The sequence below is a fragment of the Bos indicus x Bos taurus genome, chromosome 1, assembly GCF_003369695.1.
Source record: "Bos indicus x Bos taurus breed Angus x Brahman F1 hybrid chromosome 1, Bos_hybrid_MaternalHap_v2.0, whole genome shotgun sequence".
In the NCBI taxonomy this organism is placed as follows: Eukaryota; Metazoa; Chordata; class Mammalia; order Artiodactyla; family Bovidae; genus Bos; species Bos indicus x Bos taurus.
This window is the reverse complement of record NC_040076.1, coordinates 143472874-143498767: the sequence shown is the minus strand read 5'-3', so window position 1 is coordinate 143498767 and position 25894 is coordinate 143472874. Positions and strand designations below refer to the sequence as shown.

The 25894-nt window shown below is 46.6% G+C and overlaps 1 protein-coding gene across 1 annotated transcript in view; it reads right to left on the bottom strand.

Annotated features, from left to right (window-relative positions):
* TRAPPC10 (trafficking protein particle complex 10) overlaps positions 1–25894 on the bottom strand; it is a 75799-nt gene that overhangs the window by 9995 nt on the left and 39910 nt on the right. The window contains exons 8-18 of the mRNA XM_027547292.1: positions 20389–20535; positions 19705–19819; positions 18799–18875; positions 17948–18039; positions 15669–15809; positions 15261–15373; positions 12046–12560; positions 11106–11247; positions 9451–9609; positions 8416–8645; positions 621–721 (exon numbers count right to left, since the gene is read on the bottom strand). Coding sequence (XP_027403093.1) covers positions 621–721; positions 8416–8645; positions 9451–9609; positions 11106–11247; positions 12046–12560; positions 15261–15373; positions 15669–15809; positions 17948–18039; positions 18799–18875; positions 19705–19819; positions 20389–20535 — 1832 coding nt within the window. The remainder of the gene's footprint in view (positions 1–620; positions 722–8415; positions 8646–9450; positions 9610–11105; positions 11248–12045; positions 12561–15260; positions 15374–15668; positions 15810–17947; positions 18040–18798; positions 18876–19704; positions 19820–20388; positions 20536–25894) is intronic.

Below are 25894 nucleotides of genomic sequence, written 5' to 3'. Positions count from 1 at the left end.
GGACTTCCTTGTTCAGACACTGAATCTGAACTTGGTCCAGCCTCCAAAGCAGCGGCTCTCAAGTGGGGCCAATGTCTGGAGACATCTGTGGTTCTCACACTGGGGGTAGGGAGGGTGAAGAGTGCCCCTGGCAAAAAGTGGGGGAGAGCCAGGGGTGCTGCCAATCACCCCCCACGTGGGGTTACCTAAGGGAGTGTCAGAAGAGCTGAAGTTGAAAACCCCACCTTTGAGGTAAGAGATGGCAACTGACAGGGAACTAGTTACACAAACCCATGATGATGTGATCAGTGGAATCCAGGTTGGCAGCTGACCCAGGTCTGTCAATGGGCCAGTGGCTTGAAAATAGGGAAGGAGGGATAAAAAGGGATCTCAGAAACAGAGGAGACTGTCTGAATCCCACATCCTACAAACCAGCTGTGCAAACTCACTCCTGAGAGAGCTGGGGAAATCTGAGTAGAGCCCGTGCACTTAGGATCCAGGGAATGACTGTGAATTTGACAGGTGGACCGCAGCATTATGGCTGTGATAAAACACGCTCAGCGTCACCAAAGTCAAGCTCTGAACAACAGGGCCTGAGTGTGGGGGAGAGTGGGAAAGAAGCAGGGCCTGAGGTCCTTTACCGTGTCCCGGACGACAGTAGGGAGTGCGTGGTCCTGAAGGGCACGCTGAATGTGAGCGCGATGACGGTGGAGTAGATGGACCATGGGCAATCGATGGACACCTGAGGAGAAACCGGGAACAGGTCTTCAGACCACTCGTCACAGGGACAGCCACCGCCACCCCTGGCCGGCCAGATCTGTGGTGGCTGCCAATTTCCTAGACCGTTAATGTGTTTACCATTCCTTATTCAGAAAGAAAAACCCCACTGAACATACCACAAAGGAAGGAGAGAAAAGGGAGTCACCGGCACGTTTCAACGGCTCCCAAGCAGACACCGCAGCTGAAAGTGCAGCCACCACCCCGCCGAACATACACACACTATTCTCACATACGCGTGGCCACAACACTAAATGCGTTCTTTAACATGCAGGAGGATATGACAAAGTGCTTTTAGTCACATATGTGCAGATGACGCTAATCAATCATTAACTATTATAAAATTAAATGAATTGTCCAAACTCTTAATCCACATGACACTGACCACATAAACCAATCAATCTGAGGGCATCGTGGAGACCCTCCACGATGGAGGGTACGGCAGATCGACTTTTAATTTTTTGAGGAAATTCCATCGTGGAGGGTCTCCACGATGCCCTCAGATTGATTGGTTTTCAGCTTAAGGAAGCTACTAACTTCCTTAAGGGCAGGAACCAGGTCTCAAACTTCTATTTATTTCCCTCATGGAACAAATGCATATACCGAGTAAAGAGCGTGCACATATTGATGTAAGTCTCGTCTCTGCTTCCTGACTCTGTATCAGGTAAGGAGGGAAGAAATTCCAAGGACTGAAAATTAAAACATTATTCTTCAGGTGCTGCCCTGTCTGATATTTGATGCCATAATCCTTCTGAAATGACTGCGTTTATTAGCCTTTTATCTTACTGCTTTTGTGCATATACTTCTTTTTGCACAAGTAACAAAAAACAAAAACAAGTAACAAAAAAAATTCACCCCTTTTTCTCAATCCCTTCTCCATACCTCATGCAGCCACCAACCTATTCTCCGTCCATGAGCTTGTCTTTATTTTTATTTTCCAGATTCCACATATAAGTTAGATCACGTGGTATATGTCTTTCTCTGACTTATTTCACTCAGCATCGTGCCCTAGATCCATCCTCCACCCATGCTGTCACAAATGGTGAGATTTCATTCTTCTTTATGGCTCAATAATATTCTTGTGTGTGTGTGTGTGTTCATCTTAAACTCATTCATTGGTGGGCGCTTTAGTTTGCTTCCATATCTTGGCTACTATTAGCAATGCTGCAATGAACATGGGGTGCAGATATCTTTTTGAGTTAGTGTTTCTGTTGTCTTCAGAAAAATACCAAGGAGTAGAATTGCAAGATTGTGTGGCAGATCGATTTTTAATTTTTTGAGGAAATTCCATACTGTTTTCTACAGTGGCTGCACCACTTTACATCCCCCACCAGTAATACAGGAGGGGTACCCTTCCGCTCACACTTGGTATCTATTGTCTTTCTGAGAACAGTCACTCTGACAGGTGTAAGACGTGATCTCATTGTGGCTTTGGTTAAACTTCCCTGATGATCAGTGATGTTGAGCATTTCTTTCATGAATTTTTTGGCCTTCTATATGTCTTCTTTGGAAAAATGTCTGTTCAGATCTTCTGCCCATTTTTAAATTGGATTGCTTTTTTTTGCTATTAAGTTCCATGAGTTCCTTATATACAGACACTTACCACACGTATGATCTGGGAATACTGCCCTCCGCTCAGCAGGCTGCCCTTCCATCTCGTTGAGTCTCTCTGCTGGGTAGAGGCGTCTTAGTTTGATGGAGCCCCATTTGTTTAGTTTTGCTTTTACTGTTTTTGGTGTCAGACTGAAAAAACCGTCACCGAGGCCTATGTCAAGAACTTACTACCTGTGCTTTCTTCTAGGAGTTTTACTGTTTCGGGCCTTACTTTCAAGTCTTTAATTCATTTTGGGTTCATTTTTGTGTACCGTGTAAACTCCAGTTTCATTCCTTTGCATGTGGCTCTCCAGTTTTACCAACATCTTTTACTGAATGTCCTTTCTCCAATATATATTCTTGTATCCTTTATTATAAATTAATTGACCATATATGCAAAGATTTATTTAAAGGCTCTCTATTCTGTTCCACTGATCTAGGTGTCTATTTTTATGCCAGTATCCTAGACACTGTTTGAATTACTATAGCTTGGTAATGTAATTTGAAATCAGAGAGCATGTTATTCCCAGCTTGTACCTCTTTCTCAAGACTGCTTTTGCTATTTGGGGACTTTTGTGGTTATGCACAAACTTTAGGATTATTTCTTCTATTTCTGTGAAAAATGCCATTGGAATTTTTAAAAAGGCTGCACTGAATCTGTACATTGCCTTGGGTAGTATGGACACTTGAACAGCACTAATTTTTCTAACACATAAGCATGCAATATCTTTCCATTTATTTGTGTCTTCTTCCATTTCTTTCATAAATGTCTTTTCAGTGTCAATATACAAGTCTCTTACCTTCTTCGTTAAATTTATTCCTAGGTGTTTTATTTTTTTGATGCAATTGAAAACAGGATTTTCTTAATGTATCTGACAGCTCATTATTAGTGTAAAGAAATGTAACAGATTTCTACATATTGATTTTTTATCCTGCAACTTCATGAAATTTGTTTACTAGTTCAAATAGTTTTTTGTTGGAATCTTTAGATTTTTCTATATATAAAAAGGGGCTTCCTGGTAGCTCAGCTGGTAAAGAATCCACCCACAATGCAGGAGACCTGGGTTTGATCCCTGGGTTGGGAAGATCCCCTGAAGGAGGGCATGGCAACCCACTTCAGTATTCTTGCCTGGAGAATCCCCATGGACAGAGAAGCCTGGCGGGCTACAGTCCAAGGGGTCACAAAGAGTTGGACACGACTGAGACTAAGCAAACAATAGTTTTTTGTTGGAATCTTTAGATTTTTCAATATACATAATATCATGTCATCTTCAAATAGTGAGTTTTATTTCTTCCTTTCCAACAGAGATGACTTTTATTTTTCTTGCCTAATTGCTCTAAGATTTCCAATACAATATTGAGAAAAAGTGGTGAGTGTCCTTGTCTTTTTCCTGATCTGAGAAGAAGCGCTTTCAGCTTTTCACCGTTGAGTACGATACTGACTGTGGGCCCACCATATACGGCCTTTATTATGTTGAGGTACATTCCCTCTATTCTGACTTGGTTGATAATTTTTATCATAAATGGATGTTGAATTTTGATACACCTTTGCTGTATCTATCAACAAGACCATATAATCCCGTTTGATCATGGTGCATAATATATGCTGAATTTGGTTTGCTAGTATTTGGCGCAGGATTTTTGTACTCATGTTCATCAGAGATACTGGTCTGTAATTTTCTTTTCTTGTGGTGTCCTTATCCGGTTTTGGTATCTGGGTAATGCTGGCCTCATAAAATAAGTTTGGAACAAGAGTTCCTTCCTCTTCTATTTCTGGGAAGAGGTTGAGAGGACTGGTACTTGAATGTTCAGTAGAATCACCAGTGAAGCCATCTGGTCTTAGACTTTTGTTGGGGGTTTTCTGATTTCTGATTCAATTTCCTTATTAGTAATCAGTCCATTCAGATTTCCTATTTCATCATGATTCAGTCTTGGTAGGTTGTATGATCCAACAGATGTTGGCAATTTGATCTCTGGTTCCTCTGCCTTTTCTAAATCCAGTTTGAACATCTGGAAGTTCTTAGTTCACATACTCTCGAAGCCTGCCTTGGAGAATTTTGACCATTACTTTGCTAGTGTTTGAGATGAGTGCAACTCTGCGGTACTTTGAATATTCTTTGGCACTGTCTGCCTTTGGAATTGGAAAGAAAACTGACCTTTTCCAGTTCTGTGGCCACTGCTGAGTCTTCCAAATTTGCTAGCATATTGAGTGCAGCACTTTCACACCATCATCTTTTAGGATTTGAAATAGCTCAACTGGAATTCCATCACCTCCACTAGCTTTGTTCATAGTGATGCTTCCTAAGATCCACTTGACTTTGTGTTCCAGGATGTCTGGCTCTAGGTGAGTGATCACACCATCTGAGTGGTTATCTGGGTCATGAAGATCTTTTTTGTACAGTCCTGTGTATTCTTGCCACCTCTTCTTAATATCTTCTGCTTCTGTTAGATCCATACCGTTTCTGTCCTTTATTGTGCCCATCTTGGCATGAAATGTTCCCTTAGTATCTCAATTTTCTTGAAGAGATCTCTAGTCTTTCCCATTATATTGTTTTCCTCTATTTCTTTGCACTGATCATGAAGAAGGCTTTCTTATCTCTCCTCGCTATTCTTTGGAACTCTGCATTCATAGTAGTCTCTTACGACACTATCTGTGAGGGCAGCTGTAACATCTCTTTCCTTTCTGATTTTGAGTTCTCTCTTTTGTTCTTGGTGAGTCTGGCTAAAGGTTGGTCAATTTTATCTTGTCAAAGAACCAGCTCTTGGTTTCACTGATCTCTTCTACTGTCTTTTCAGTATCTACTTCATTTGTTTCTCCTATGATCATCTGTAATTTCTTCCTTCCATTAAATCTGGGCTTTGCCCTTCTTTTTCTAGTTCCCTGAGGTCTGAAGTTGTTTGAGATTTTATTTCTTAAGGAAAGCATGTATTGCTATGACTTTCCCTCTCAGAACTGCTTATAATGGATCCCAGACATTCTGATATGTTACATTTCCACGTGCACTTGTCTCAAGGTAGGTTTTTATTTCTCTTTTGGTTTCTTCTTTGACCCACTGGCTATTCAACAACACATTGTTTAATCTCTAGATATGTGTGCATTTTGCAGTTGTCTTCATGAAATTAATTTCCAGTTTGATACCACTGTGGCTAGAAAAGATGCTTGATATGATTTCCATCCAATTAAGTTTACCAAGACTTCTGTTGCAGCCCGATATACTCTATCTCGGAAAATATTTCATGTGTAATTCAGAAGAATGTGTATTTTGTTGTTTCTTGATGGTATATTCTGTAAATGTCTGTTAAATCCATCTAGTCTAACACACTTAAGGCCAATGTGTCCTTATTCATTTTGTCTGAGGGATCTATCCATTTATAGAAGTGGAGTATTACAGCCCCCTACTATTACTATATTGCTATTTCTTTGTTTAAATATGTTAATATTTGCTTTATATTTTAGGTGCTCCTGTGTTCGGCACATAAATACTTACAAATGATATCTTCTTAATGGACTGACCCCTTTATAATTACCTAACATCCTGCCTTGTCTTTTATTAATAGTCTTAAAGTCTCCTTTTTCTGATGTAAGTGTAGCTACTGCTTTTCATTTGCATGAATTAGCTTTTCCATCCCTTTACTCCGTGTGTCCTTACATCTAAAGTCTCTTGTAGGCAACTTAAAGATGGGTCTTTTTTTTTTTTTTTTAATATTTATTGTTATTTACTTATTGTTCATTTGGCTGTGTGGGGTCTTCGTTGTGGTTACGTGGGATTTTTATTTGCAGCGCAGGAACTCTTAGTTGTGGCACGTGGGATCCAGTTCCCTGACCAGGGATCAAACCCGGGCCATTAGCATAATTAGCATTGGGATCACAGAGTCCTTGCCACTGAACCACCAGGGAAGTCCCAGATCTTGGTTTTTTAATTCATACAGCTACTTTGTCTTCTAAGTGGAGAACTTAGTCCATTTATATTTAAAGTAATTATTGATAGGTACATACTTACTGTCATTTTGTTAATTCTTTTCTGGCTGTTTTTACAGTTCATCTTTGTTCCTATCTTCTCTTGCTCGCTTCCTTTGTGGTTTGATGCCTTTCTTTAGTGGTATGTCTATATTCCTTTATCTCTTGTACCCTTACCATAGGTTTTTGCTTTGTGATTATCATGATGCTTATATATAACAAATTATATTTATAACAGTCTATTTTAAGCTGATTAACAACTTAAGTTTGATCTCATTTTAAAACTCAAAATTTTAACTCCCTCCTCCAATGTTTGCTTTTGAGATAATCATATTTTACATCTTTTTATCTTGTGCATCCATCCCTCTTAAATTATAATCATAGCTATTTTCACTTTTTAAAAAACCCTTCATACTAGCTTTATAAGTGACTAACCCATTACCTTTATCAAATCCATTACCTTTCCATTGTGTTTCTGTTACTGTAATTAAGAGTATCTTTTCATCTTAAAGAAATCTCTTTAACATTTCATAGATGGCCAGTTTAGTGGTGATAAACTCCTTTAATTTTTACTTGTCTGGAAAACTCTATCTTTCCTTCAATTCTGAATAACAACTTTGCCACGTATTCTTGGTTGGAAGTCTTTTTCCCCCCAGCATTTTAGTACATTGCGCCCCTCCCTTCCGGCATCTAGTCTGCTGCTGACCCCCTCTAGTGTATTTTTCAGCTCATCTATTGTACCCTTTCGGAGAAGGCAATGGCACCCCACTCCAGTACTCTTGCCTGGAAAATCCCATGGACCGAGGAGCCTGGTAGGCTGCAGTCCATGGGGTTGCTAAGAGTCGGACACGACTGAGCGACTTCACTTTCACCTTTCACTTTCAAGCATTGGAGAAGGAAATGGCAACCCACCCCAGTGTTCTTGCTTGGAGAATCCCAGGGACAGGGGAGCCTGGTGGGCTGCCGTCTATGGGGTCGCACACAGTCAGACACGACTGAAGCGACTTAGCAGCAGCAGCAGCATTGTACCCTTCAGCTCTGAGACTTTTATTTGGTACTTTCTTATGTCTTCTCTCTATTTGCTGTTTTCATCCATTTTTCTCCCAGTTCAATACGCATCTTTACAACCATCACTTTGAATTGTCTATCAGATAAATTACTGATCTCTGTTTCATTAAGGTTTCTACTGAGGCATTACCTGCTCTTTCATTCTGGAACACGCTCCTCTGTTCCTCTGTCTACACAGTGGCTGAAGCAACCACCTCTCCCAGTCCTGACAGAGGCCTCACGTAGGAGACAAACAGTCCGCTTTGCCCCAGCTCTCGGTTGTCTCTGTGTTTGCCCAAGCAGCCTATTAGATTTTCAATGGCTCCAGAAGCTGAGGATGCGCCAGGACCTGTCACAGTCCCGAAAGGGAGGATCTCAGCAACTACATTCAGGCTAGACTGAATGTTTGGAAGCTAGACTCTCAGGCAGCAGCTTTTAAAAGTTTGCCAGAAAGACAGTCCCATGGGACCACAAGTATACACTTCAACCCTTGGGTTGTTCAAAAGCCCTCAGAACGGGTATCTGTGTTACGAGACATGGACAGAATCAGAGTAAGCATGATGCAAGTGCAGGTTCTGCGAGCTGATGGATTGTGGACTTAGGACTAACGTTATGAATCCCTCAAATAACAATCAATAAATACCCATATCAAAGGATAAAATGATAGCAGTCTTCCTTGCTAAGTACGATGTGATGTTTCAGGGAACAAAAAATGAAGCACACCAAGACACAGAACTCCATCTAGCCTAATCACCAGGACAAATGGACCACAGAGGCAAAACTTCTGCCTTCTAAACAAAACCTGTATCTCTTACAGTGAACTGTCCTTCCTCAAGGTGCGACAGAAAAGTTAAAGCCTGTTTGTCTCTGTCTTTGAAAGATGTACCCCTTATCTAAGGCTGATTCACAGATATAAACGCTAAACCCAACCAGAACCTGTGGTGTTAGCAACTGGGAAATCTGCCCTCTCAACAGAAGTCATTTCGAATGTGCTATCTTCAAATCAAGGAGGACAGGCAGAAGCTGCCCGCACAGGCTGCACAGCTCCAGTCCCTCCTTACTTTGTGGTCCGTGGTAGCCATGCAGTGGCCAGTCTTCTGCGTGTCCTTATGCTTCCCGTGGGGCTCTGTCACCCCCAGCAGGGTGCTCTCCCCTCCTGCTGCTGGAGCCGAAGGTAAAGAGAGAACTTCCAGTTCAAATTCGATCAGGTGGTATGTGGGTGCAGCCGGCAGACTGATGCTCGTGACCTTGTCGGATGACTGAACCCGGAGCAGCGCGTCAGAAACCTTTTCTAGGAAAGAGAAAAAGTCACCTTTAACACAGGGCCTCCGTTTCCTTGTTCCTTTCTCCTCTCGTAGATGACAGCCCTGTAGTGAAGTTCCAGCCCAGCTCCTGCTGTGTGTACACACGTGCAAGGGTGTAACCAGGAAGGATTACAGAGGAAGAGAGACAGGAAAATCAGGAACAGAATCCTGTGAGACAAAGCAGCACTGCATGAGAGCTGTCTGGTAGAGCTGGGCTCAGAGAACTGTCACTCTGCTCCGTCTGAAGACAGAAAAGAGACACTTCCTCACAGCCCACCTGAGATGGCCTGTGTCCCAGCTTGAGGTGGCCCCACCCCATCCCACCACCAGACCAATCCCCACTCAGGAAGAGTGCTGAATCCTTCCATCTCCAACCTCAAGGCTGGGGACTGCGGGAGATGGGATTTTTTTAGGGCTTCCAACCAGTGCCTTCATAGGTTGATTTGCTTTTGCTTTTTGCAGATGCAAGTTGAGGGGGGTGGAAGGAGGCTGGAGGCCACCAAGGCATCGCCAGGGAGCACGAGCCAGGAGGTAATGCTGCATCACAGACTTGTAGCAAGGTTCACACCGCCTGGCCGCAGGGCACTGCACAGTTCTATGTCTATCCCCTCAGATGCCACGCCATGTCTGGGGCAGGGTTACTGTCCACCTACAGGCGGAACGCTGCCAGCAGAGAGCTACAAGGAGACAGGTGCTTGGATGCCACCTGAGGATGCGCGGATGACAGAGCCTTAGAGCCTGATGGTGCACACCAAGGCCAAAGGCCTGCCTTCACCCGTGAGTGCCCCTTACCTCTTGTGTTAGAGTAGATCACGGCTCTGTTCTCCTCAGGACACAGGATAAGCATAGCGTCTACGTTGCTGAGCTGTAGGCTGTCTCCATTTTTTACTGTATAATGGCCAGTAGTGACAGTGAACTTGACCTTCTGAGGAATACCAGCCAAAAGGCTATCTAAAGGGAAAAAGACTGCAATTAGCATTGCTATCAACCAAGAGGACCAATGGAAGGCCTACTGTAAGTTAGAAGAGTGTGTTTTCTCTTCTAGAAAAGATCTGTTCACTCTAAATACTCCATCCATTCACTCAGTGTCCACCTGTCCACCCTCACTTCTCATCTCAATTACACAGACTGCAGAGCTGAGGGGCCCTTGCCTAGAATAATCTGTGAGCCTGGGGGAACCTCATCACCACCTCGGTTCAGAAACCTAGGGGTCATGGTGGCAACCACATCTATGAGGTTCTCACAATGTACCTGCTTGTCAGTTACTAAGAGAGAATCAGATAATAACGACACTAAAGAAAAAAACTAGTGAAATCGCATGTGCTGCTGCTATTCAGATTTTCCTCTGGCTTTTTTCAGGTCAGGCCTCCTCCAGATCTTTGGTTCAGAAACAGCTTGGCAGAAGATACAGCTACATTTTCTCCTGGATGGAAATGGAGGGGAGGGAATGGGCTGAGGTTTCTGAGAATCGGCTCCAGGGAAGGCCGAAGGAAGAAGCAACAGATAAGACACAAGGAGGACGAACAGCTGACAAGAAGCAGGGAGGGGGAGGTGAGAGGTGGTGAGGGAGTGGGGCCCAGAGGAGGGCAGAGGCGCAAGCCAGCACCTCCCAGCCACACGGCCCAGCCTTCCTCACAAAAGGTTCTCTGACGAAGAATCATTTGTGAGACTCTGTGCTCCACATCTGAGGGCCTTTCCAGGAAGTCAAGGGAGTAGTTTAACAGTGTAAAAATGGGGAGTTTGAACAGATTAAACAGCAAAAAAGGTTTCCTTGATTTTTTTCCACAAATGGAAGAAATGAGCAAATAAATACACTGCTCCCAGCTATTAACTGAGACACTTGATCGTTAGTGTTTTACTGAAGAGCCATGTTGTCTTCAATAATTCGTTTATGCCAAGCCCTCCTAATTTGAGAACGTAACAAAAAGGACAGCAGCACTGAATTCTCAAATGCCACGCCCAGGGGTCAAGATTAATCAACACTTTCAATGAAAAGACTTTTGATCACAGTATAGATCATAACTAAATCTAGCATTTAGCCTTTGGAATTCTAAGCAGGAAACTATAATATTTACTGATTAAATTCCATGCAGCAGACATCAGCTGATTTAGCCAACTTTTCCCTTATTTTTCATATTTTTAGATACAGAATGTTCAGTAAACATGAAAGCAGCAATTACAGAGAAGCAAGTATTCAGATGAACAAAAGAGCCACAGTTCCCAGGCAAAATCTCCACAATGCTCCCAACAGTGTCACCTAGAGAGGACACGGTCACAGAGGACTGGAATGTGATGCAGGAGAAAGCCTCCTCCTATGTGACTCCCTCCAGTAAAGGAGCAAAGCGCAGCCCTGACATCTGCACAGCACCTTGCCCGCCCCGGCCCCGCCCGCCCCGGGCCCTCAGACATCCATCCGAACGGCGCCCCACCCACCCAGGCCCCCTCACCGGCCAGTGGTTCCACAAGCAGCTGCGGCTCCTGCGAGTACACGTCGTACTGCACCAGCGGGTAGATGTGAGGAAGCACAAACCACACTGGGCCCAGCGAGGCGCACAACTGCCGCAGCGTGTACGTTCCCGGCTCCCTGGCCTACGGGTAAGACAAGCGTTGGCACAGTCGTCCCCACTTGTGACAACGAGCTTCTCAAGGGAAGGCTGGGCCATAGCGGTCCCTCTTCTCACCCTCTTTATCCTGCTGCTCTGTGCTAACATGTCTACGTTCGGGCTCTTCCAAAGATCCCTCAGAATCTCTTAGTTGAGGTCTGGGTGAGTAACTGGTGGTTAAGTTTGACTTGACGCTTCTAACAGTGCTTTCTCAATTTAACAAGCTTTATCTGTGGCATTCTCTTCTGGAAAAGGTAGTCAATGGAGACACGGAGCATGAAATTTAAGACTTGCTCCAGGACCAGACTGAAAACGCGAGTGGCGAACAGCGGTACTTTCCACCGACCCAGCCTCTGTGCAGGCTCAGAGGAACCAACGGAACATGCTGTGCTGGCTGGGGGGGCGGGGGGAGAGTTATATCGAGCGGACAGAAGAGACTGTTCTGACATCCATCTGAGCCGCCACAGAAGGAAAAGAACGTTTAACGTGAAAGTGCTGCCTCTTTGAAACATCCTCATTTTAACAAATACAAAGGGGAAAAGTCTAAATCCAGTGAGAACACAAATAATTATCTACGTTGAGAACTTTATCCACAACTTATCGACTGCCTTACAACTATGCAAGTATAGATTTTTTTCAAAACACCAATCTATTTTTCTATAAGGATAAACCAGAGCCAGGCTAATGGAGCAGAGGCCACCACTGGACTCTCAGCTTCTCCAGAAGGTGCTTGCAAGCACCACCGTTCTGACCGCCCCAAAGCCAGCTCCTGCTCGGCACATACCTGCGTCCTGAACACGATGGTGTTGGGCCCCGGCTGCAGGGTCACGCCGGCACACCTCAGCACATGGGCCCCGTCCTCCAGAGCCAGGCCCGAGGACGCCTCCAGAGACGTGCTGCTCTCCTGCCTCCGCAGGAGCATGTGGACGTTCTTGCATATGATCCCTGTGGTGTTCAAGGAGTTGTCGGAAGGACTCCTCTCAAACATCTCGTACAGCTCCAGCGCGGGGAGGCTGCTCTGGGATGTGGGAAAGGGTGAGGCCTCCGCCGGGAAGTTAACAACCCCGTTGGCCGTCTTGTGCTTGGTGAGCCACTCGGCGGTCTTCCGGTAACTGTTCTTCTCTATGCTGAAGTGGACGTGGATGGCGATCTGCTCCACGTGGATGGGAACAGGCATCTGACTGCACACAGTTATCTCCACAGACAGGACGCCACCCACGTGGACCACGGCGTTGGCAGGGGTGAAGCGGAGATCGCGCAGCTGTGCGAAGGAGTGCATGGGGAGGGCGACCCTGTGACCTGTGGACGCACAGAACACATTTCACTCCCCAGGCACACTGTCAGAGGCTCAGAGTCACGCCGGCCAGAAGCAGTGACGAGTGACAGAGACAGTTTGGACCCTCCCAACCCCACGCCATCTTCACACACCAAAAGGAGTTACTCTGTCAAAAGCAGTTACTTTGTAAAAAGCAGAACAGGAGCACATGCCCAGATACCTCCTGGAAATCATAAAACCTGAAGAAATTTAAGGTCTCTAACTCCCGTTTTGGCAAACCCAAGGTAAATACAGATCAACTAACTCCTCAATTTCAAAATGAGATTTGTAAGTCCAACTCCTAGAGCTGTTTCAGGAAGTCCACCACCCTCCCACTCACACAAGAAGTTCTCTAGTGAAAACGCCTGAGCTCCCCCCTACATCTGGCAATAAATAAGCCCAGGTGTGTGCCACCCTGGGGGCTCAGCCAAGGATGCAGGGAGTCAGGAGGGCAGCAAGTCCCAGCCCTAGGGCACCAAAGGAGCAAATCCACTGCACCCTCCACCAGCACTGTGCGTCGAGAGAACCCACCAGGCCGCTGGACTGACCAGGAGGTATTTATAAATACCCAGTAACTGGAGGCTGTGCTGAGATCGACGGTATGAAACCACAAGAAAACAGGGACAAGCACAGTCGAGTTTCTTCACGGAGAGGCCACGGAACGGTGGAAAAGTGGAAGTCCACGGTCTCACACACAGCAGACGTGGCACACAGCCCTGTGATGCCAGTCTGGGCACCCTGAAGAAACTAATGCACAAACCAATGCCACACTGGCCCTGAGAGCCCCTCCAGATGGCTGTGTGTGAGGGGCGCGCACCCAGGAGTCAGCAACGGCTGTGGACAGCATGTGATCCCCGCAGGGTGACGGTGACTGGAAGTGGCTCCCCGGGGGAAGTTATTAGGGTTGGGTGAGGTCAGGGATGGTCATGCCCTGACAGAAGGATGCACCAGAGAGCCCTGTCTGTCTCTGAATCTACCCCTCTCTCTCCTGTCTCGTCTCTCCTCCTGCGCCCCTGGTCATGAAAGGACAAGTCAGGAAGAGAGGAGGCCTCATCAGGAGCCGGCCACGAGGGCATGTGGCCCTGGGCGGTCAGCCTCCAGAAGCCACTCACTCAGTCTGCAGCACTTTGTCATGGCCGCCAAGACACACTGATGGAGACAGTGACTGTTTAAAATAAACCCTCATCTTGATGAACTGAATGTGAGAAGCCAAGTATTACCATAAACCTAATCTTACCACACAGCGATGTGTATAAAGTATATTTGCTAGAACACTCAGAAGCAAAGTCTTTCAGATCTACTCTCCTGCTGGACACGCCCACAAGGAAACAACAAACCTCCAAAGGTGAGCTGGTCTATGAGACACCTGGCTCTATGCCTTTCAGAAGTCAGTGTCTTACAACCCGCAGCTGCTGAGGGGATAAGTGTGGTCCACCGATCCAATGGAATACTATTCAGCCACGAAAGGGAATGAAACGCTGGCACACGCTACAACACAGGCGAATCCTGAGATGTGCTGTGTGAAATAAACTGGTCACAAGAAACTACACACTGCATGATTCCATCTACGTGAAATACCCATAACACGTATCCTCAGACGGAAGGCAGGCTACTGACTCCCAGGGACTTGGCGGGGTGGGGGTGTGAGAGAAGGTGGGGGTGGGAGAAGGTTGGGAGGAAATGAGTATGGGACGGGCTGCTTTTGAGGGAAAAGTGTTCTAAACTTCACGGTGGTGATGGCTGCACATACCTGTGACTAGACTAAAACCACTAGGCTACACGCTGCAAACGGGGCATGACACGATATGTGAATTCTATCTCAATAAAACCTATATTTTAAAAGGTCAGTGTCTGGAAAAAAAGATGGGAAGATGGTAAAGGAGAACTGAGATGTAACAATCAGATGCAGTATGTGATCCCTGATTGGACTAGTACAGGCCAGTGATTTTTAATATAAAATAATCATAAAAAAAAATAATCATAAAAACACTGTTTGAGACAATGAGCGAGACCTGAAGAGGGCCAAGTTGGAAGCCCGAGCCAGAACATTGTCCTTCTGTGGGCAAGGAGTTTCAGAGACCACTCTTGTTTTCAGAAGATGCGACACTGTCCCAAGGTGGAGTGGCCCTTGTGGTCTGGAGCAGCTCTGAAGTTCAGCACAAAGCAAAAAGTAGGCAGACAGACACAAGGGTGCTACGCAGCAAAATGTTAGCAGCTGCGGAATCCAGGCGGTCAGCATACGTCACCTATTATACACAGTGTTATTCTTTTTACTTTTCTAGGGTATTTGACATTTTTCACAATGAAGTTTTTTAAGCCTTTATTGAATTTGTTACAACATTGCTTGTTTTTTTGTTTTTTTTTTTTAATGTATTTATTTATTTGGCTGTGTCACGTCTTCATTGCAGCATTCAAACTCTTAGGTGTGGCATGTGGGATCTAGGTCCCTGACCAGGGGTTGAACTCAGGGCCCCAGCATTGGGAGCAGGGAGTCTTAGCCACTGGACCACCAGGGAAGTCCCAACATTGCTTGTTTTAAGGTTTGGGTTTTCTGGCCGAGTGCCATGTGAGATCCTACTTCCCATATCAAGGCTGAACCCAAAGCCCCTGCACGGGAAGGTGAAGTCTTACCCACTGGACCACCAGGGATGTCCCTGTAACAAAGTTTCAGAAATGCGTCTCACCTGGGCTGTCCGTCTGCTGGCTGGCAAAGCTGAGGATCTCTCTGCAGAAGTACTCCCGCTCGTCCGTGGTCAGGTGCTGGTCGCTGGCCAGGAGGCTGCTGGTCTGAAGGTAGCTGAGTGCAGAGTCAAGGGGCCGGAGAGGACCACGTGGTGGGGCGCTGCACACACAGCCCCCAGTCCCAGGGGGTGCAGCCGGCAGGTGCGCCCCTTCCTCCAGGGTCCTAGGGACTCGCGCACAAGTCAGACAGGCAGACACGTGACCAGCTTCTACCCAACAGGGGCACATGTCAAGGCAGGCTTCCCTCTCCTAATATCCAGGCACCTACGGACATGCGACTGTGGGCCCTGCTGCTATATGGACAGACAGCAATTATCCTATTCCATGAATGTACTCGACTTAAAGGATACTTCTCAATCTGTCCAAGGCGTTTCTGACATTCGGCAAGCTGCTTCCTTGTGTGTGTGATTGGCAGCGCCCAGCCCTCAGCCAGGTAATTTTTCAAGGCTCCTTGAAGATACATCTCTGCCTTCTGAGGAGACTTCTTCCTCCTTGCAAATCAACAAACAGAAGCTTTCATAATGGGTCACGATAATCAACAAACTCAGACCTTTCATGGCTTGCTCCCCACCCTTGGTGATCTCGGCGACACCATGACACTGGTGCCATCCAGAGTCCTCCTGACCACTGCCCCCAACCCAGCCCCCAAGGTGAGAAAGAACACAAAATCAGGAACACATAACCAGACCCGAGAAACATGCCAGGCTGGTAACCCCATGCATGCTGTTTGTCCAGCATCCTACACTAGCTGAAGGGCCTTCAGAGTTCAGTCTCTGGATAAGAGTGTGAGGCCATCGCTTATGACTTCAAGCTGCTGTGAGGCCGCCAAGCATGAAGAAAGGGGATGGATGTGCCCACCAGCACAGAAGCAGGTATGGAGGAAGCTAGAAACCTGGGCTTGAAGCCACCCTAGCTCCTGAAGACAGACCAAAACAGAGTGGTTTCCATGGACCAACCAATGGGAGCTTGGGCTAACTCCAAAACGCAGGCCAATGCCCTGAGCAGAGGGCAAAGCATCTGCCTGCAATGTGGGAGACCTGGGTTCGATCCCTGGGTCGGGAAGATCCCCTGGAGAAGAAAATGGCAACCCACTCCAGTACTCTTGCCTGGAAAATCCCATGGACAGAGAAGCCTGGCAGGCTACAGTCCATGAGGGTTGCATAGAGTCGGACACGACTGAGCGACTTCACTTCACTTCGTGAAGGATTTAAATAGCAACACATATCACATAAAAGAACATCTTCCCAGGCCCAATTTAAACCTCAAGATATTCAGAACAAACCAAAGTTTAAAATATGATTAATGAAGCTTGCCCAAGCTTCAGTGACAACACGGATGCCCTGGCCTTTCCCAGAGGGCTTGGGACTGCTGATCTTGCAGGATAAAGGCCAACAATGAACAAGCATCTGCTCTCCTGGCATCTTGGGAAAACATCCTAGTCCTCAGGACCTTACTCTGAAACAGTAAGAGTTTCCAAATTCTCAAATTTCAAATGCCAGTTTTTCTAGACTTTTCTGGTCCTCTCTCATCCTGTCATTTGAAGGGGCCAGAACCTTCCATACTTCTTCAGTTAGTATCTCCAGCCAATGATTTGTACACTGTAGTGCAGGATGCGAGACCACTGCCACCCAGCCCGTAGAGATGCAGGCTGAGGGTCACCCAGCTGGCTAGTCCATGGTGACACCAGAACCAGAACCCAAGTCTCCTGTTAGCAGGCCAGCGTCACCCCACCGCAGTGCCAGCCTTAGGGGGCTGAGCTCATAGCATCTGAGGACACGGCTTCTTTGTTCCAGTAACCAATAATCTCATTCCTCAGTACACCAGATGGAGACTCAAGAGACCCCACCTCAGCTCTGACTGCTGGCTGCTCCAACCACACCTAAAACATCAGGACGTTCCCTTAGATGATCTACTAATCCCTTCCCTGCCTACTCAACCAGTTACAATAAATTACTGTTTCCTGTTTCATCTAACAAAATGACAAACTGTATATATCCAGATACCACTTCAAACACATATTTTTTTTGAGAAAACAACCATCTTTTCCCTCATAACTTGTATCTTTTCCAGTGCTTTGAATTAGCAGCTGCATTGCCAGCCAGGGTTCTTTTCTTTGATAGGCTATTTACCAAATCCATATGAAATATACCAGGTTTTGAGTCTTTTCTCTGGAATCCAACTTGGAAGCTGGAGCCAGATTAGAAACATTCACCATCTCTGTACACTCCGGCTCTCGGGCACTCACAACTCAGCCTCTCTCGTGGAGGCGACACATGCATGTACTCCACACCACTGACCTCACGGGGACACTCACGAGCAACCAGGGAAAATGGTGTAGAACACACACCATATGCTGCATACAACAGGGCACACATTATCTACATACGTGCAACATTTATGTAAAAGTTCACCAAATTAATTAAAGAAACACAAAGATTAGTAACAATTACTATCGTTAATAATCTCTGGTATTCAGAAGGAATTGTCTAAAAAAATGATGATGGTTGGTTAACAGTTTATATTTTCATTCTACAAAGTTAGGTACACTTCATATTAACTCCTACATAACAAACCTCTTACTACACTTGGGAGATGTCTGAAATTCAGAGAAAAGTTCAAAATCAATTACATGTAAAACTCTGCCAGATCCTTTCCAACAAGCTTAGCAGATCGAATCCTTCCGATACTCGTGAACATTTCGATGGTGGCATGGGACAAGTCCTGCGGAAAAGCAAAGACCAAGTAACTCTGTACTTCAAATTTAATGCTATACAGACCCGACATTCATTTACCCAAAGCTGAAGCAAAAGACTTCTTTATTAATATAACATTTTTTTACTCTGGATCTTTTTGTGTTATTTGAGTTTTTACAAAACAGTGATTTATACAAAGTCATCAACTTGTATATAAAGTATGAAGCATAATAATGAAAGAAACATAAACTCAGCAGGCATAGAATAATTTTTTTGGTGTATTTTCCACATGCAGGTAACATTTTTAGCGTTTTTTCACTCTCTGAGTAACAGAGGCAACTGTCAGATGCTCTCCAATTAACCGTGACTTGGGAACGCAGGTGGTCCACTGGACTTCTACTGCACTGCTTTCTAAGACGCCCAAATTTAAGTCCTTTAAAATCAAGTACAACAAGCCCTGTTCAGGTTCAAACTGTTCCTCTGTGTACAGAAAATCCTTCACTAGCCTCTCTTACAATTTCTGCTCTACTGAATGAGCAATCCCATGGGGAACAGAACAGTAAATACCCAAGGATGCTTTTATGCCTGATTACGGCACTGTGGATACCCACCCAAGTACTCTAGGTGCACTGACAATTCCCTAGGGCACTGAGGAAACTTAACCCGCCAGCAAGGAGGAGGTCCCAGACACCAGCTCACTCCCAGTCCAAAATGCTACAAATGTAGCAAAGTCTCACAGAGACAGGCCCTCTGCCGCCAGTGGACAGGGAACACTTGAAATACTTACTAAGTAGTGCTTTTCAAAAGCTTCTACTGATGACAATGCTTCTTTGAGTTTCTTATAAGGACTCTGAGCTGTGTTGGCTTAAACAGAAAGAAATAAGAATCCTTACTCATCTTCATTACATCCAGTCATGACGTTATGTTCAGCCTCAAATGTCACAGGTACAGGACTTTGTCTGATGCTTGAGGAAACTACCAACACACCCATGTCAGCTGGAACCACACTACTACTCACGTTCTTGTCCAGTTAACATACTCATGAAATAGTCTAAACACTTCGTGCAATGCTTTCATCTTTAACTGAGGCCAGAAGTTGTTAAGCATGTATTACAAATCCTACAATGAACTGAATTACTTTCTGAATGCTGTGAAGTGGTCTCAGGTTGAAACAGAGCAACACACACATCACACACTTTCCCTGAGGAACTGATCTGAGCCGGCGGGAGTCCCCTTGGGTCACTAGGTGTGCTTCAGTCAGCAACAGCCCTGCTAACTCACACTCATCATTATGCTAAACGAATCAGTAATGCTCCTTTCAAAGTGCTCTATCACCTAGGAGCAATTTACTCCATAAAAGGACTTGGCTGGCCATATTATCAGAAAAATAAATCACCTGTAACTGGGGGAGACTGGCGCATTTAAACTTCATGAGGGCTGTACAAATTCCTGACCAGCTCAATATAAGCCTACCAGAAACTCAGACACAGTTTTAAGAACGCTTATACTTTCTTAAACTATTTCTGACATCTCTTTATGTGATTAAAGGGTAAAATATCCCGTGTCTTAATCTGGTCAGCTAATAATGAGTCTAATTTCCCAAATGGTGAGTAGTCCTATTGCCAGAATCTGAGTTATACATGACAAGCACAGCCCACGTTCTTGGTGCTTTTGGGTACATTTCAAAAAGTACCTGTCTCAGGCCGCTCGGCTCCCAAACCTGCCAAAAGATCCACGGTCCTATTGAGGTCCTCTGAGTTAGGTCCCTTTTCTGACACAAGTCCACACAGATAGCCCAGGGACTTCAGCTGTTGAGATAGACCCCAAATATCAATTAATCTGCTATAAGAACCAGTAGAGAATTTACAAATTTAAAGTTAACATCCATCTAAATGCAAGAAATTTAGCTTTCCTACCCAAAAGATTTTTATCTAGATATAAAAATACATCTTGCTATGATCCTTTCAAACTCAAACCTTCTACACAATCATCCTGGGAGTGCCTCTGACTCTGGTCATTCCCAAGCTGCAAGGTCCCCTACTCTGTCTGCATTGCCACCAAACTTTCCTGCTGCCCACACAGGACCGCTTTCCTCATCTGATTTCTGCACAGGTTTCACGCTCACCCTGCTTTGTCTCCACCACCCTCATTCCTGGTGCAGAGTCCACCTTTTGCACGAGCGCAGCAAGTGTCTGACTCCATTGTCTACTGGAGTCAGACACTGGCAGGGACCCACCGCGTCCATGTTGCTACTGGACGCCCCTGAAGCAGCCAGAGCCACAGGAGGGACCACGTGTGCAGCACTTCCCCAACAGCGAACTCCAGCCCCACCCCAGGGGCACAGCCCAGACAGGCTCCCTCTGCACTCTGCAGCTACCTTCTCCGTGGCGTAGCTCCACAAGCCCACGGTGTGGGCAATGTTTGAGTCTATCTGCGCCCGGTCACAGCACCCTTCTATCCTCTGCAGCACCTCCAGGCAGCTCAGGAACACCCAGCAGTCCAGGGCACCGGGCGGCACGGAGACCTGGGGGCACAGGCGCGGGCAGTGAGGAGGGCGCTCGGAGAAGCCCCTCCCGCAGCCACCCAGATTCTGCAAAACCACAGGGAAGAGAAAGGGGTATAATAACAAGGGCAGTGGCTCAGCTACAGGAGGAAGGGCTGTCTGTGCCCAAAAGGACTCAGTGGCTCACACTCCCGATGATACGGAGGGCCTCGGCAGGCGTGTGATCTCAGCAATGTACTCAAAAGCTTATTAAAGATGCCTGCAAGGCGAGCTGTCAGCACGTACTCTAGGCTTGGAAACTGGTCACCTCTCAGTTTAAAGAGCACACATCATGAAGGTGGGAAGCTAAGACCTCAGATGACCACTGGAACACATTTCAGATCATGTATCAACATAGAAATCTAGTATTAAGTAGATATTTGATGGTATTTGAGAACTGCTATTAATTTTTTAGGTGTAATTATGTTTGTAAAAATGGACGCCTGTTGCTTGGGGATGTAATAAACACTATACTGTCAGATATTCAGAAGTATCCACTGTACGTGATGGGTTCTAAGGTGGGCTTTCCTCTGCACTTCAGGGTCTTTGAAACAGGAGTGTCTCACAATTGACAGCACCTTCACGCCACACCTGGCAGTGCAGACTGCCTTTTCGGGGGCACTGACGTCATGAGGTGTCTCACAGCTGGGGCCCCAGCTCTGGTGAGACCCGCCAGTTGGTCCTAGTCACAGTGGGGACTAAGAAGTGATACCACATCAGCTGACAGGGGAGGAGCTGCACAAGCTGACGAAACCAACTTTTGTAAGAAACACTTCTTCAGTGCACCCTGAGCACACACAGAAGGACCTGGCACCAGCTGGAAAGGCCCAGAGAACGCCATTAAATGCTCCCACACGTGCTCAATGCCCAGTCTTTGAAAAATGAGACAAACTACTTAGACCCTTCAAATGAAAAATCAGTACGGAAAATAACAACGTGATCAGAAGCAACTTTCATAAGGTGATAAAGTGGTATGACTCTCTCGTCCAGACAAGGGATCAACCTCAAAGGGATACGGAGAGCTGGTCGGTGGGATGCAGCTCAGGGACCCTGTCCAGAGCACATATCCTCCCCCGAGTCGAACTGCAGTGCTCCACAGGGGGCGAGGCTGAGGAGTACCAATGGCCCACAGGGGTCTCACCCAAAAGCCACATACCTTTAGACAGTGGCAGGCTGAGTTCCCCTGACGGCCACCCACCCCAGTGTCCCACGCCTGACAAAGAGCAAGCCCTGCCTCCCACAACGGACAAGCCCTAGGCAAGCTCAAGGCTCCGCCAGTCCACCTGGAGCCCAGTGGCATTCTCGGCAACTGGACACTTCATGCACCCTAACGAGAAAGACACTGAGTGCCTTTCCATAGACTTTGGGGCCCTCTGGATAAACTCCTTTGTGAACAACAGACTTTTTAAAAATAATTTCTTCATAAACATTCTTTATCTTTCTTCAAACCTCTCTCCTTTTCTAATATCAGTATTATTGGTCATGGCAATAGCTGTCTGACCATTTTCCAAGCATAAAATTAAAGACATTCTTTTGTCTTTTCTAAACCTATGTTTTAAAACATAACGCAAACCCCAGTGTCCTATATGGACCACAGCGGGGCCATGCCCACCACACAGCTCCCGACACACCACTGGTGCCTCCTCATGAACTCATACGCACGAAATCAACATGCAGGCACGTCTTGTGTCTGACTCCTCCAGCTAGACTCTGCGTTCACAGCCTCGTCCACTCCAAGTGTGTTGATTTCTGCCGCCACACCCGTCTGCTGTCCACACAGACAGCAGTGACTGCTTCCCTCGTACAGGGTGGACATTTGGGTTATTTCCAGGGCCTGGCAGTTACGGTAAGGCCACCACGAGCATCCCTGCACTGCCTCCTGGACAGAGGGGGACAAATCGCAGGCTCACGGGCAGCACAGGTTTGGCTCCAGCAGATGCTGCCAAACAGCTCTCCTAAGACGGGTGCCCATTCCTACTCTTCTCGTCAAGGAAAGGACTCCAGGTGCTCCCTGCTCTCACCAGCACTTATCAAGCCCTTCCACTGTAGCCACCTGGGGGGTAGATTTCACTGTTATTGTAGTTTGCATTTCTCTATAATGAATGAGACTGAGCACCTTTTCATCTGCTTATTAGCCAACTGGCTATCTTCATTTGCCTAATTTCTATTGATTTTTCAGTCTTTTAAGCTGATTTGTAGGGGTTCTTCCCATACTCTGGGTAAGAGTCCTTCTTAACTATACAGCCTATGGACCTCTGTCCCCTCCTAGCCGCCCCGTCACCCCTCCTCCGTGGTGCTGATTGATGACGAGAGGCTCTGATTTCCAGGCTGCCCATTTTCCACACTCTTCCCTCCTGGCCAAAGCCTTTCTGCCCTATTTAAGAAACATTTGCTAATCTCAAGGTCATAAAGATACTTTCCCACATTATCTTTCAGAAGCTTTCTTGCTTTATCTTTCATGAACTAATAATTATTTGTGGGTGGTATGAGATTCAGTTACTCAGACCCATTTATTCATTGAATCCATTTATATTCCATTTGTTCGAAGTCTACCCCAGTGCCTTTGCTCCGACCTCACATTTCTCCCCAGGTCTCAGCTGAGTCTCCAACTCTTCTCTGCATCTTCTCCTAATCGGGAGCCTCTCTCTGCCCTCACCTCTCACAGCACCCCAGCTTTCAACCCAAGGGTGGCTCCCCACTAGCTGTAGAATAAAAGCCAACTTTCAAGGTGATGTATGCTTTCAAACCTGGCTTCCAAGACCTTTGGAGCCTCACCTCCATGTCCTGCCTCAGCCCTAAGTTCTACCAAGACTAAGCTCCTCGAGAGTTCTTTCTCAACAGTGAGTTCTCTTCCTGAAACTCACTCTCTCTGCCTGCCACCCAGGCCACGTCCACCTGGTGGGTCCTGACTCAGCTCACAGGGTGAGGAGGGGTGATGTTGGTCTGTCGTGCTCGCTGCTAAAAGCACAGCTCCTAGAGTGAGTGCTTGGCTAGCACAAAACAGGTGCTCAACAAGTAACTGCTGAATGAACGAAACTTTAAAACCCAGCTCACACAAGACCACCTCTTGACTCCAACCCCAGACATGTCAGGCAGTGTCCATGTGCCCACGCAAGCTGCCCCTCTCTCCTCGATTCCACCCCCACCCACCCACCCCGCCCTGGAACAGCTTGCTCTGATGGCCCGGCAGCTCTGGGCTCTGAGAGCCCCCTCACACAGCTGGCTCTGTGCACAAACTGGGGGTTTCTTGAGGTCAAGCAGGACTCGTTTCTTCCTCATGAGTGGGTCCTCTCTCCCCTCACCACTGTGTGTGGTCAGCTGCTTTCTCAACGGTGCTGGGCAGTTCCTTCTCTAACCCTCTTTCCCTCTTCCTGAGGCTCATCGGCTCTCATCGACATCAGCGCCTTCCCCGGTTGCCTCCTGCTCCGTCCACTCCCACTCCTCTCACAGTTCGGGTCCTCCCTCAGGGCTCAAGGTCACATGATGGGCAAGTACTTGAGGACCCTGAGGTTCGCTCCTCTGCAAAGCCTCTGCTCTGTCCTCCGTGGGGCCTGAACCCAGGAATGCCAACGCCAGCTGGCAGGCCTGGATGGCAGGCCTTGTCCATCCTGCTCAGCCTGCAGCTTCTCCCACACACAGTCTGGGCGTGGGCCTCTCACGCATGGCGCTGGCCAGGCTCTAGATCCTGAAGAGTCCTGATCTCTTGGCCAGCCCTGTCTGTGAACATAATCAGAACCTATGCTGATAAAAGACAAGCCGGTACCGAGAAAAACACATTAACACAGAAATCCTTTGGGGAGTCACTATAACAAACATAGAACGACATTCTAGAAAATATCTTCCTTATATTGTTCTCACTTACCAATCTGGTAAAGATGAAAATATATACACGTATTACTTTTTTTCTTACCAAAGATGCAGGAAAAGAGTATTACTAGTGTAAGTAAAAATGGGACGATCTTTCTAGAAAGCAATTTGACGATGCACACTAAAAGTGCTAAAGACAAGTGCAGTCTTCAACTGGCCACCCTACGTGTGAACGCACTGAGTAAGGGTGACGGACAAGGATACACACTCCTGCAACGGCAGACACTGCTGAACAGTCCCGAAGTCCAAACAGCCCTTCTACACACACAAAGGCCACAGACCAACAAGAGAACCTCTTACTTTAGAATAAGCAATGACATTTTCTTCTGCACATCTGTCTGTATTTTCCAAATTTATGCAGGGAATACACTAGACTTTTGGTAAACAGGTGGGGGAGGGTTTAAATGTTGTAGACAACAAAGAGATACTCTGTGACGGAGTCATCTGAGCCCCCACAGACCTGGCGCAACCTTAGGGCTATTGCTCCTGACGCCAGCAGCACTGTGGGCAGGCACCCTTTCCACACTCACACACTGCCAAGCCGGGAGCTGGCCCCCGGCCTCAGCAGGCACCGCCGCAGGTGACGACCCCAGGCCACACCACGGAGGTGGCATCTGGCCACCTCGGCGTCTCCTACTCTCAGAGAAGATGCTATAAATCAACTGATGCACCAACAAGGAAGTCACCACAACTTGCTTTACAAACCACAAAGAGCAAACACAGGCATCTTCTGCAAAAGAAACATCACAGTAAGAAATGCACAAAATGGTTGCAATACATATGCTTTTGGCTTAATAAGGATAAATGACCAAACCTAACCCTAGAAGCACCACGTGCTGGCCCAACCTGCAAGCTGCCTGAGAACTGACTCTGCAGTGGCAGTTCTGCCCAGCTCTGTGTGGGGGAACCCAAGGCTCTACGCTGGCCTCTGGCCACGGACATGACTGTCAACAACAATCACCAGAAAGAAAGCTAGCAGACACAGGAAATGAGTTCTAGTTTTGAGAGCGGAATCAAATATGCAGAAAAAATAAATAATTTTGAGTCTTGAATTTTCATTGTCTCCATAAAAATTTAAAGAAATTCTAAGAATAAAACTTAACCGCTTTATTGCCAACCGCAAAACTTCTTTAAGATATAAGGACCACCCCCAGCTCCCAAAACAACCTAGAGAGAGATCTCAGATGAGAAAGGAGAGAGAGGAGTTCTGTGCCTGGCGCCCCACATGCCCTCTCCAGGGAGAACACCATCACTAAGTCCTAAAGAGCCCTCCTGGGTGACCCCAATTTGAAGGTGCCAAGGCTGGACTGCTTGGGCTCTTAATACACTCCCATGTTTTCCCCTGACCCACTAACAAGAGAAAATCTCCCAGTCAGTAAATCTCTAGGCAGCCCTGTCCCATTAATGAAGCAACCCCCTCAGCCCTGGAGTCTGTACAACTAGACTGGAATAGCCAAAGATTATCTCAACCTAC